At 35.0% G+C, this 14,209-nt stretch overlaps 1 protein-coding gene across 1 annotated transcript in view; it reads left to right on the forward strand.

Moving 5' to 3' along the window:
* The window catches only part of Smp_176380 (hypothetical protein), an 18,866-nt gene extending 6,417 nt beyond the window's left edge, over positions 1–12,449 (forward strand). Inside the window, exons 3-8 of the mRNA XM_018794547.1 lie at positions 3,579–3,738; positions 3,779–3,905; positions 3,941–4,003; positions 5,585–5,728; positions 7,256–7,679; positions 11,973–12,449. Of these exons, the coding sequence (XP_018648949.1) occupies positions 3,665–3,738; positions 3,779–3,905; positions 3,941–4,003; positions 5,585–5,728; positions 7,256–7,679; positions 11,973–12,010 (870 nt within the window). The 5' untranslated portion in view covers positions 3,579–3,664 and the 3' untranslated portion in view covers positions 12,011–12,449. The remainder of the gene's footprint in view (positions 1–3,578; positions 3,739–3,778; positions 3,906–3,940; positions 4,004–5,584; positions 5,729–7,255; positions 7,680–11,972) is intronic.
* Positions 12,450–14,209: the final 1,760 nt, after the last annotated feature.

Consider the following 14,209-nt stretch of genomic DNA (forward strand, 5'->3'; position numbering starts at 1 on the left):
CAAGCATAAGAGATAAATAGTTTAGGTGTTTGTTTTCTTTTCTTATTGATCGCTTTCAATAAATTATCAAGTTTGATTATTGATGTTGCGTGTGATTCATTTAAGTGTAAATAAAAATGAACAATAAAAAGAAATGATTGATTTGTATGTTTATTTAGTTGTTGGTTTTTACATGCGTGTTAGTGTATTGGGATGAATTCAGATCAGTTTGATTGAAAGGTTAATTATGATTATTTTTTGTTCAGTGAATGAAATTGAAAAATAATATCTCGCATAGTTAGAAGTACTGCATCTGCTGACGTTGCTCCATTGCCTTGTGGATTAGGCCTTTAGGTCGAAGGCTCCGGGTGTGGCCCCCTAAGAAAACCACCTGCTTCAGTTTGGGCATCTGGGCAGTATCACAACCCTCACACAAATCAAATGAGATTTGTGCGGAGCATATACATCTGGTGCCCCTTTGTATCAATATTTATGTGTTTAAATAAATAAATAAACTTGGTTCATGCGCCTTTTATTCCCTCAGGATACTGGAGCCCTTGTGCACCACTGGTTTGGAATCGGGGTTTCCCAACTCCCCTAAGTGGACTCACCGTGTCCACTGGCCTGGTTAATGCGCCGGCCATTCGCTTTTCGTCCTCTCAATTTCATAAACAACACGAGAAGGCAGTGAGTAGGACTTCTCTGACAGAGGCTGTATACGCGTGGCCATGTGAGAGCATTTCAAGAGAGGGTGGGCCCTCCTTACTCTCGGCCGTACTAGGGCATTCAATATTTCTGACACAAATCATATGCGAGAAAGATCTGTTTACTACCGATAAAGTTAAAATACTCTACCATACTATAATTTGATTATGATGAAGTATAAGAACAATCTTTTTCTATCTATGAAATCAACTAATAACCACAACAGAGTGTTTTCATCGGACATACGTTACTCCCAGTAAGTTTGATTTCCGAATGTCGAAAAGTTGGATCGAACGCTAAACTCATTCTTTCTGTTTCAGTGAACCTTAACATATCAATCCATCAGAGATCAAAACTCACCACATTTTAGAATGGGGTTTCTGGCTGAATAATATTTATTTTTGGGAAATGTCTTCACACGATCTAATCAATTGATTTCGTACATTAACTTCAATAATGTATGCGTGTTTCAGTCAGAAATGATCACTCTATTAGATGCCTAGAATTTTTTCATAATCATTAAGTTTCTTCATCTTTATTCCTCTTGTAATCATTACTTCCTTCGTTTATTAAAAGAATCACGTCCGTTTTCTCAATTCTTCAAGATGATTACTGCTGACTACTTTAGCCTATACGGTAACAACCGTGGTGCATCAAAGTAAAGTTTCGGCTGGGATATTGTTTGCGAAATTGAGGGGATAAAAAACGGACAGTAACCCTACACACACAAATTCAATGATTTATTTGGCGTATTTATATTTTGGCTCCCCTCCGTACCAATGTTTTTGTGTTTGAATAAACAAAATGAATTTTATTTTTTGTGCGATAGGACATCTTTTAACATATGAGTTCGGACTTCGTGTATATACATGAGCTTATCGTTATCAGTGACCTCAAACAGTAAAGATTGCTTTTATATAATTTTCAGAAGGGAACCTATTGACATCATGGGCAATAAGACATGATATTCGAATGTTGTACGTAGGTTAGTTGATATTTTTGTTGTGTTTCGAGATTTCCCAAATCTGACTTGATGTAAGATTTAATATGGTGAAAAATCTCCATAAGATAACTACGTAGTGAAGAAGTAACATAAATGCATATTTATTTATGCATAAAGTTAACATTACCCTAAACATGTCTGTTTTCCACGGAAGAGTTGTGTAGAATACAACTTATTTTCCCCATTTCAAGCAGTATTTATATTTATTAAAAAACATTCGATTCATCTGTAATCATTAAAGTTTCTCTTTTTCAGATTCTTGTAGGCTAACCTAGATATCAAGTCACTAGCTGCTACTCAGATATTAACCATTAGAAGTGATGACATTTCATTTGTTTCTCGAGATTACCAATGGTAGTATGAAACATATAGTTTTGTTTTCTATGAGGATGATCCTTTCGAAAAACAATTATTTTTCGTGAGAATCCAAACTTTGTAGTAAAATAAGAAAATAATTAACTTTAGGAGAGTTTAGGTATGGTGATCATGTAGTATTAAAAAGACTTTGTTGTCACAGGATGACAATCTTTTCGCCTTGATGTTATCAATGGCTAGTAACTTTTATATGTAATCACAGGTTTCATTAGTTTGCCGTTTAGGTTGTTGCTGTTGTTATGGTGATTTTCTGTTATTAGGTTGGACGAAATTTCGAATATCGAAACCAATGAATAGAATGCTAATCTATAGGTGAACTCAATCATATAATGTGACCGAGTGATGGCTACCGTATAATTGAATTAACCCCACGAATGATTAATAACCAGATGAATAGTTTTTCACTCAATAAATAACATGCTTATATATAAAGTATGGGGACAAAATATACGTAGTAAAAAGTTATAGGCGATCTGAAAATAATGAGCTTGTAAGTCACTTTTTTCTAATCAATTAAGACATGACTATTAGGATTAATCTTTGGGCATCGTATCACCTCCCACACGAAATAATGTGGGATCTTTCTGGTTCGATACTGGCGAGTTGGTACTCTCTCTTCGCTTTATTCAGTTTTATAACGAGTTATGTTCTCGTCTCCTTCCGATTCCAAACTCCTTATTGACAAGAAATGCAAGATACTTCATTTCGCATCCGCTTCCTCTTTATCAGAGCACTTGTAGCACTATTTAACTCGCGAAAATCCGAGTGAGTAAAGCATTCTTGTGTTATAACTGGAAAATTCAATGGTTCTCATGAGATTGATGCATTGCTTGTGGCGGCCGATCTTGTGTATACGCCGTCGACTCAGATGAATATAACGTAACCGAAATTTGGAGTTCTGAGCTTGAATTCGAAAATTTCGACTGTAATCCTACAGCTGAATGTGAATTTATAGTGACTTTAAGACTATTCATTGACGTATAATTTATTTATTTGTTTAAACACAAACGTTGGTACAAAGGGGAGCCAAAATATAAATACGCCGCATAAATTATTGAATTTGTGTGTGTGCTGGGTTACTGTGCGGGTGTCAGAACGGGGGCAGGTGGTTTTCTTAGGAATCACCTCCTGAGCCTTTGACCTAGAGGTCTAATCCAAAAGACAGTGAGGAGACGTCAGGAGTTGGTGTCCTATGGTAGTCGGTTTTGAAGAATTGGTTCATACGCCATTTGTTCCCTCAGGATCCTGGAGCCCATGTGACCATTGTTTTGAAACCAGGGTTTTCCAACTCTCATAGGTGGATCCTCCGAACTCACCAACTTGGTTTAAAAGTCAGACATCCGGTTTTCATCCTCTTAATTTCGTAAACAGCACCCCCGTGCGAGAAGGCAGTGAGTAGGACCTTCTTGGCAGTGATTATATAAGTGGAATTCAGTTGGTGTTAACCATAACACTAGCTCATTTTTAAATGGAAATCAATTAAATTATGTTTAATTTTGATCAAACTATTCTGTAGTTTTAGATACATCACTGAAAGCTACTTAGATTACTAGGAGTTGCTTATTACCCTAAATCTAGCAGACTTCTGGGAGATTTCGAATCATGAGTTCACGTATTCGTGATCATATGAGATTATTCTTGTTAACTGTACTCAATGAAGATCCCCGACTGTTGTCGTAAGTTTAATTTCTTAACAGTTATATACTTTATCTGTAGCTTATGCACGCTAAATGAATTGACGTCAGTGTTTGTACAAGAAATGAATATTGAACTCAGTGAAAAATCCTACTCAAAGCTTAAACATTTTGTGTGCTCTTTTCTGTATAATTTGATGAATGACGAGGTAAAATAATTTTACTTATTTTGTATGAAACTCAGGGAGTTGTAACAAATGGTGTGGATCCTCATGCTCAGAATAATTGCTTACCGGTTAAAAATGCTGTAAGTTCATTTCTGATTATTAATAAAGCCCAAGACCCTGATTAATGATAAACCTAACATTCCTATAATAATTTGTTAGTTTCTTTTCGATTTATCGGTCATCATTAAATAGTGGTATTCAAGGTTGCTCTTACAAAGTTTAATGAAGGCTGTTTTTGCTGGTGAGAAACATGCTTGTGTGTGCGATAAGTAGGTTCTTGATATATAGGGTTGTTATTTAGTTAGATAAAATATTTATTCTCCGGGTTACTGGCCTTGTCTTTGGTATTTGTTTGTTCAGATATCTGAGTAACTATCACTCGACCATATTACATTATTAAGTTAATCTATCCATCAATATTCCATTCATTCATTTTAGTAATCCAAACTCACTAACCATTGGGATCAAGATGTTATTTTGTAAAGAAATTGTGGCTTATATTTAAAATTTCACTGTATAACAGAGAATCCGGTAACTCGTTACGTATATTATTAAATGACTTTTTAGAAGTACGTGTACTGTATTATGGTGTGTCCGTTGTTTCAAAGGTAGTGAGACTTTCCGCATTCCCTGATAAAATTAGTTTTTACGGTGGTTGTGGAATTTATATCCAATGTTTAAAAGTTTAGTAAATATTCCACTTAGCTTTAATTTCACTCTGAATGGCAATTATAAACTATGCCTTCATTTCACTTATACATCAATCTGGTTTTTCTCTTTTCACAAACACTTCTAATCGAAATGGAAAGATAGGTTTGAAAAATTTGAACTTTCTTCAAATCTAGTGAGTTTTAAAATATATGTAGGTTAGCAAAACCTTACATTTAAGAAGTAGTGATTTGAGTATTCAATATGTATGGGATAGATCTCAAAAGATTAACATTAACTCATTGAATAAACAACGGTTTCCAGTGTTTCCTTATTTCTGTTACAAACAACTAGCAGTCCAACAAAAAATGGTTTGACTTTCTGAAGGAGTGTAAGTATGAATGAGTACATAAAAGCCGATTCGGTTTTGTCTATAAAATTCTTCATCGCTCTATTAGTCAGTTGGGCCCTTGCATAGGAAGATTATGTATCAAAACCAAACTCGGACACTGCACTTCACCACAATAATGTTCGAATCCACAGACAGTTCGAGCTTCAGTTTTTGATATTAAGAAGGGTCTCATCACTTGTTTATGTGGAATCTATGTGTGTCTGAAGGAGTGAACGAAATTCTTTTAGGACAGCTTGGTGTGAAAGCATCTTTGCAATAGGTCCATCCTTATTCTTAAAACTGTTGTATTCTGACAATTTCGAACATAGCCTTACGTATATCAGTTTGAACAGGCGGTATCACTAGCACTCACAGAGAAATATATAACTCAAGAATGAGTTCAGCAGGTTGATTACTATGTTAAATTATATTTAATATTTTCTAACAATAAAATTCAACTTCTAAGATGAATATTCTAAGTATTGTATGACAGTTGCATTGTAATATTGTATATTGTATTTATTTTTCGACTTTATGATATTACTGGGAAACCACATAACTAGCCTTATGATTTTAAGATTAAATGTGAAGAATCCCGTTGTTTCTCTTTTTGCTAATTAAGTCTCCTGCACCCGAAACACGAAGACGTGTGGTCATGCTTTCTCGTGATGAAGTAATGGCATTAGCGGCTGCTACTGTTGCCGATAAAACAACTCCCGCTGTATCTATATCCAACGATGGGGAAAGTGTTAGTAAGCGCATTAAAGTAAGTTGGTGTTCATTATATATATATATATATATATATATATATATAATTAAGTGTTGAAAAAAGAAATACGTGGGGTGCAAGGGTAGACGTGCTTGTTAATAAAACTTAATCTTCTTGTAAGATTTATTTTTCATACGAATATCTTATTTAAGCACTTACTGTAATGCCGTTGAACCAGGCTTCATTTAAAGCAATTTTAAAAGCAAGCACAACTTCGCGGTGTCTAATCGTTTCTACGAAAGACGTCATTCTTAGTAGTTCAGGAATAAAAAATATGAAATAAATATGAAATATATATATATATATATATATATGCCGAACAGTAGTATAGGATAAAGTAAATAATGAAAATTTCAATTCTGACTGCTGATGGAACATTAAAAAGAGGGTTACATAGAAAGTCTACATTTAGACAAGACACTCATTTCTATAGTGCAGTACCAATCATATACAAAAGAAACTTGGTAAAGATCCTGACTCATCGTGCTAGAATGATTTGCTCGGATGGCATTATTTTAGATGAATTGGTTAGTATTCGTAACTTGCTTAGTAAGAATGGATACCCAATAAAATTCATCGACAAACACATGAAGGAGACGAAAAGAAGGGCAGTGGTACCTACCTTTCCGAAGTAGGTATTGTTCTTAAAATTACAACTCCTAAATGATGCTACGGAAGAAATCGTGACACAGAGATTAAGAAAGGCAGTACAGAAAACATTTAATGCAGCCAAACTGAGTACTGTCTTCTAAAACCGCCCCACAATAAAAACGGTTAGTAAAAACATTGCCTGAATTTGCCCCATCCATGTGTATTTACCAATTCAACTGCTCCTTTGGAGCCAGTTATGTAGGGGGTACCATCCGTTGTGGCTGAACAAAGGACAGGTAAAAGTGATTAAGAGTTCTATTCTCGCTCACTTAGTGGACACAGGTCATCAGGTTGAACTGAATAAAGCTTTTAAGGTTATCTACCATATTCCATCGAATTTGCCGCATGGTTTACGAGTTCGTCTTTTGCACATTGCTGAAGCCATCGCAATCCATGTTCACAATGCTAACCTTTGTATCCAAAAGAACTTTATACAACCACTCTCGCTACCTTGGCCATCTTATAGCGGAGTCTGTAGCAGAACTTTGGTAAACAGTTTTCGTGTTCCTTCTTTTTTGTATTTTGCTCATTCTCTACATTCGTCTCTTGATTCTTACATAACTACTATATTACTGACCATTCATCAAAATATTCTGTTAGCTCTTTTTCCTCTTTGTATATATTATGCAACGTAGCAACTGCTTGATTTTCGAATAATTACTTTATTATTAATCCCCTTTCTTCCAATTATTTAATGTTAATTTATAATATTTCATTTTAAATACTTGTTATTCACATTTATTTGATACAGTTGTTTTAAGTATCAGAATAACCATGAAACAAACTGAAATTTAAATGATATCCTTGTTTCAAACTAATCTCCTTATTTTATGTGTTTATTTCGTTTTTTTTTGTAAATTCAATTCAATGTAGCAATTACGTCAAACTCCATTAATTGGAACTAGGTCAACTGTTCGAACGTTTGTGAATAAACCTATAATAATTAATGAAGTTAAAAGTCCAACCTCATCTAATTTAGAGGTTACTCCTCTTAGAAATATTCAACTTATGCAAACACCTCGAGTAATTGAATCATCCAATCATAAAACGGAATCTTTTAAAAGTAACTCTACTAACAATAATAGTTCAACTACAATTTCTATCAATAAACCAAATTTATCTGCATTTATTTCTCAATCTTCAAAAAATGATTGTAAACGTCATATATCTGTCCCGTCGTCTTCATTCACTTCTACTACTAATGTTACTACTGCTACTAATAATAGCATCAATAATATTTCAGCTACGAAAACAGGTATAACAATAAAGCGACAATTAAGTGAAGCGGTGATATCAAGTAAGTAATCAGTAAAAAAAGGAAATTATATTAGAAATCCTTTTTTATTACAGTTGTTATTTTGATAGTAACTACGTTTTTTGTTATATCCCAATGAAAGGAAAAATTGTACTTCTGACGTTTCATGACTTAATGTAAGCCGTCTCTTCAGAGTAAATATTAAGTCGTGAGACGTCAGAAATACAATTTTTCTACTCGTTGGGATATAACAAAAAATATATTCATTATTAACTTTCTACCCAACGTTCAATTTATTTGAAACTATCAAGTCCAACCTTGGTATTGATACCCATAAAGTGTTATTTTGATTTGTATATTGTCTTAATCATTATCAGTAACATTTTGTTATCCTTTTCTCAATCATTGTTTCAATAATCAATGGTAATTAAAACATTGGTTGAGAGCTTTATTAAGTAATTTAGACTTGTAATACTTTATGAAAAATCTCCAAGTCTATATGATTAAAATAACATATTTGTGTTTTTGATCAGGTTCAAAAATGTTCTGGTAAAAGTGAAATATGGCTTACAGTGGAATCCATAACAAGCTTTTCGTTCTGTTTTAGACTTGTCAGCTGTCTGCACCTTCATTCAGTGTTGATCGTTACACTAAAACTCGGACCGAATAACTTCAAGCGTTAGCGCGTCCTTCGCTAAACTTTTGAGTCTACATCACCATCAACTTTGTTTAACGGATATGAAGTTTGAAGCGAAAGGTATAGGATTCAATTCTAAGTACATACATCAACACTAAGCTTCAGATACATTCAGCTGACTAGTCCCAATTTTAATGGAACGCGTGTTGTGGATCCCATTGCTAGCTGCAATCCAATTTTACTAAAACTTATAACTTAAGGCCAGTATTGAGGTAATCCGCTCAGAATTCACATGTGTCAATAAAGACCGGTCAACTGCAGTGCATAATACTAACAATATGAAAACTCAAACCCTTACGTATGAATAATACTCTGCAAATGTTATCTACAGTATACTTCGAAGACGGATTATATATTACTTAGGCCATAGGTATGTCTACATGTTTGAAATTATCAACGAACAAATTTATTGATCATTCATATTTGTTTACCTGAGTTTGTGATATAGTCATAGACAGTTTTAAAACACATGTAGTGTCAAGCTGGAGCTAAAGTAAAAAAGTTTCCTACTTAAATTCACTGTATATCTTTTTACTGATAAGTGTGAAATCCTTACAAGGATTATGTTTGTATCATCGAATTATTCACAAAGAGCTTTAAATTAAAAAATGGGATATATTTTCAAGACATTATTGAAGTGAATGCAATAACTGCAAAGAGTTTAAGAACATTTAAACAACAGGTGACTGGATGTTATTTACATTGTCAACAATATAGATAAAAGATTTCGTTTTTGAACTAAGTGAATAAGAGCTAAATTATTGTCCTGTATATGAAAAAACAACCCATGGCTATTTCAAACGAGAATAATATTAACAGTTGGCGGAAATAAATTAGTTATTACTCTTTGAGAATTAGTAAATAATGTGCAGTAAAGTTTTTAGAAAGGAGGGTTTATAATAAAAGTTAACAATGAGATGAAAAAAATACTATTATAAGTAGAAGAATGAGACAAATCTTATTATTTATTTATTTGAACACAAATATTGGTTCAAGGGGGTACCAAATATATATGCGCCGCACAAAACAATGAGAATGGGAAAATAAAAAGAAGGTAGGATGCGTATAAGAAAAAAAAGAGGAATAATAACAACTACAGATTAATGTATGTTAGTGTAATAATAATAATAATAGGAGAAACGGGAAGGCACAACCAGAAAGAATTCCTTCAGTTAGAGAAATTACGTCCGTTTTTTATGACGACAGTAAAATAAAGTTACAGCAGGATCGTCACTAGCTTCTATTCTGAGCCATATCTGATAACGTCTCTAGCCATCTCTAGGACCCCAACTGGGGAGTCATGAAGGTCCAACAGAAGCCAGTCCTGTACAGCTTTCTTTCACACGACACCGTATCATACACAGATAGTCTCTCCGCTTTTTCCAACCAGTCCCAACGTCAGAAAATCATGCACGACATGGAATTCTCTGGAACGACATTCGTGGAACATGTCCAATCCACCGAAAGTCGATGTTTCAAGATGATGACACCAATTGGATTATCGTCTCTGCACCCGGACACACGATGCCGAACCTGTGTATTACTAACATGATGTTGTTACTGGGTGTTAGTATTCCTACGGAGACAACGATGATCAAACACCGGAAGTCGTCTAACATCCTCAACTCGGAGAGGTCAGGTTTGAAAAGCATAGAGCAAAACTGCTTTCACCGACGCGCTGTAGATCTGACCTTTTACAGTCAGACTAACATCACGAAGGCGCCAAAGATGACCCAGATTGGCATAAGCCACTCTAGCTTTCACTGTACGTGCATCGATCTCATCACTCATGCCACCACCTGCACTTATGCAGTTACCAAGAGTGAGTGCAAGATCAGGATCCTGCCAGTGGTGTAAAAGTACTTTGCACTTTTAAGGTGCAAAGCACATACCATACCTACGGACATTAATTACCAACTGATTAAGTGCGGATTGCATGGCTTTGGCATTATCGCACAGTAAGACAATATCATCTGTATACTGAAGGTCGAGAAGTCTTTCTCCAGGCAACAGATTCACATGACCATTACCTGCATCCATCAAAGCTGTTTCCTGAACGTCATCGATGGCAAGGTTGAAGAGAAGTGGTGAGATTACGTGACCATGTCTAACCCCACTGCTTGAATTGAACAGTGGAGAGGTGTTTGTATATACGGCTTTTCAGTTGTTAATACACTTCTCAGGCACACCGTTCTTTGATAGACAATCCCAGAGAACATTCCTTTTGAACGAATCGAAGGTAGGCGTAATGTCAAGAAACACTACGATTGTTGACCTGTGATAAATATGACGGTGTTCTAACATTTGGCAGAGGGTGAAGCTATGATCAATACATCCTCGGTCAGAACGAAAACCAGCCTACTCTTCGTGAGTCAATCTTTCTCGGGTTTTGAACAACCTACCAAATGTGACAGTAGCCAATAGTTTGGACGCAATCGGAAGTAGACTTATCCCCCAATAGTTGTTACAGGAACGACGTGAACCCTTTTTAAAGGTAGGGACAACTATCTACTCATTCCATGATGTTGGAACACTCTGACTGCTAAACGTTTGTAAACGACGTTGTCAGTTCCTTAATCATAAAGTCATGAGCATCTTTAAAAGGAGCCGGAGGTAAGTCATCTGGGTCTGTTGATTTGTAGCGCTCCAAGAGTTGGAGTTCCTTGGGGACTTCCGCCTCATTCGGCGGATCAGCCATCACAGGCCATGGAGGTCAGGATAGTCTGGTCGATGTTGCCGGAGCAGCAGGCCGGTTGAACTTCCCTTCAAAGAATCCTGCTCATCGTCCAAGACGTCGATGGATGTTAGTGACTGGCATGCTGTCATCTTCGCAGATTGTTTCGCTCACATGTGAATTCTTGCTGCTAGTGGCTCGGATAAGTTGAAAGAGCTTCCGGCAGTTACCAGATGCAGCTGCTGCTTCCAGCTCATTAGCACTCTCTGACTACCAGGCTTCTCTGTCCTTACGCGAGCTTTACCATTGGCTTCCTTGATGGGGAGTGATTGTTCGTGTAGGAATAAGCTGAACTGAAGTTATGGGCAGCCAAACCAAAATGTGGTGTCAGTCCATTAAGTTATTAGCTGTTGGCGTGAGCTATTATATTAGATAATGATTATAGCCGTATCACTGGTTGAAGATGTTGTGTAGCAGCTCAAAATCAATCACAATGGTACAGTTACATTAACGTTGTTTATGTTTTAAGTTTCACTATTCATTCATACATACTTTTTCACTCTCTGCTTTCGATTCATATCTCCTATAGTTAGTCTTCCTTTGTATCAATGTTACTACATTATTTCGATCTTCTTCGCGATTTATCTTGTTAATCTAATCTCGTGGTAGCGTGTTACGGAAACTTTAAGCAAAACACTTTGTTGTCAAGCTCTACATTGATTGTAACTGACTGAATGACGTACTGGCTATGAAGGCTAGTGATCCTACCCATGTGTTCAAGCCGAAGTACGTGGGGTGGGACTCAAGTCTGTAGCCTACATCGGTAGATGATGCATATTTCAAACTTGTAGATCATTTGTGTTGATAGTTTTGTGAATAAAATTTCCACTAATTCAACTTTGTTTTAACCTAGTTTATAGATTGAACTGTGTATGCATTTTTGTATGACTTTTTCTAATTTCAGTTCGACCTGCAACTAGTCGTTTGCTAGACAACAATTAAAATTGATAATATCGACAAATATAACGATCCTGACGTGTATGAATATAAAGAAGATCGTATTCCCATATTTCTGTTTCGGAAGCATTCATTTTAATTCAAAGAGTATAAGACACTTATTTTTTCGTTTTGCATTTCTTTTCATACACATCTTCATGTTATTATTAGTGTACACATACGAAACGGAGATGGTTTTCAGCTTTTTGATTCTGTTAAAGAACAGTCAAAACAAGTGTCATAAATTTATTTGTTTAAATTTGTATATAATCAGTATTTACCTGTTCACTGTTATTGTTGATACCACAGGCTATTTTTAAATATTGCGTAAACAGAGTTTAACGATAGCTGTATAATCTCTCCTTTGTTCATGAAATTCATATAAATGGAACTGTATCCAATAGAGATATTATTCAGTATGTATAAATATAAATATGAATGTATATTTTCGTACTTACTTTGTAACATAATTACATACTATCTCGTATTAGTTGTTAAAAATTAGGCTGTAAACACTGAACATATAATGTTATCTACAAATATCATGCTTTGAATGCACAGCAGATAATCATCACGGTTATCAGCGAGAAGTCGTTGGCCTTTGTGAATCTAATGGAGCTTACGGCAAAAATGGCCTATAATGACTTTTTCACATTAGGTGTTAGAATCCCTCGGAGGAAATAAATTTCCCTAAGATAACAGACACTTCTTAATAATGATTGCCAACTAGTAAAGAATGTTGATTCAGGTCTTCTTACCGATTAACTCTAACTATCTAACATAAAAATAGTGCTCCGTGAAGTCGAGTCACTTAGATTAGTGGTCCTAGTGCAATTTATGCTTAGACAAGATTATAGTGGTTAATACTAAGTGTCTAATTAGTACCTAGTTGGGTCAGTCCATGTATATCGTTAGTGAGCAGATTTGGCAGGTAAAAGAGAGGATATCAAGGTTATGGAGTCTACTCAACTGGTTCTGGTGAGCGACATTAGAAGTTTGCGATTAATTGCATGCTTAAAATCGATCTTGGAAAAAGATTGCTATAAAGGCATTTTGCAACTGGTACCACTACAACATTCACAATAATTTAGTGATTTGTCTTAAGCTACTTACAAGTAACCAAAATCTACATGAAATATTTACAGCCTATCCTCACCTGAATTCGTGAAAAGCGTTTTTCAGTGTCTAGAGAATCTTGAAATGAGCTTGGTTAGACAATTTCGGATCTAATCCTTAATTCTGGTGAACTGTCTAATTCATTTAGGTCTCCATTGCAATATCATGCAGAAACAAATTATAAAAAATCGGAAATGAATGCAAATAATCTACTAAATAAACACCATTACTAGTCCTTAGTGTATTCGTTTAAATAATCTGGTTTTGTATTATACTGAGTGTATGGAACGGTGTGTACATAATGAACATTGTGGAAATAGTTGAGTGACACCTAAGTGTAGAGGAAATTCTTTTGGAATACCTATTGAAATGATAGTCATCATCTGATTTGAAATAATGGTGTACTTCTTAGAGGTCGACATCTTTGTTATCATCAAAGAACCGATATTAAGAAAGTAGTTGAACTTCTTGCTGCAAGAGTATATCAACGCGGTTACATTCAAGACTAGTTGCGAGTGAATATATTTCATTTCCAATTAAAGCAAATATGGAGAGATTATTTCTGTTTTTTTTCCAGACTTAATAGATAAATTGTATCATATATTAAAATTTTTTAATGTAACGGTTAATCTTTTCGGTTAAATTTATGAAAATTGAGCAAAAGTTTCTGTTTTTTTAATTTTGACTAGATTAGGGAGGTTATTTAACTTTCCATTAAATATAAGGCGACTAAATAAAATCCCTTTATCTGCAGTTTCTTTTTTGTTAAATGCAATTCCATGTTATCAAAATATTTATATTTGAGTCTGATACTTATTGAATTGAAGTTTCTAGTCATGTTGAGTTTTCTGCAGTGGATAGTTCATTTGAGAAAATCCCATTTTCGTTCTGAATAGCATCATTAGTGCCTACTTCAAATGGAAGTGAGCGTTTTGATTATTCCACAAACATTATGTCAGGTTGTTCTGATGAAGTTGTTTTCAACTGGTTATACATAGAGATTTTAGTATCCTTCTGTTATCTTATGTCACCGTTAGTTGCTTTGTTCAACTGACCATGAATCAAAACTACATAGATGTCCCCATTGAA

Source organism: Schistosoma mansoni, chromosome 1 (genome assembly GCF_000237925.1).
Source record: "Schistosoma mansoni strain Puerto Rico chromosome 1, complete genome".
In the NCBI taxonomy this organism is placed as follows: Eukaryota; Metazoa; Platyhelminthes; class Trematoda; order Strigeidida; family Schistosomatidae; genus Schistosoma; species Schistosoma mansoni.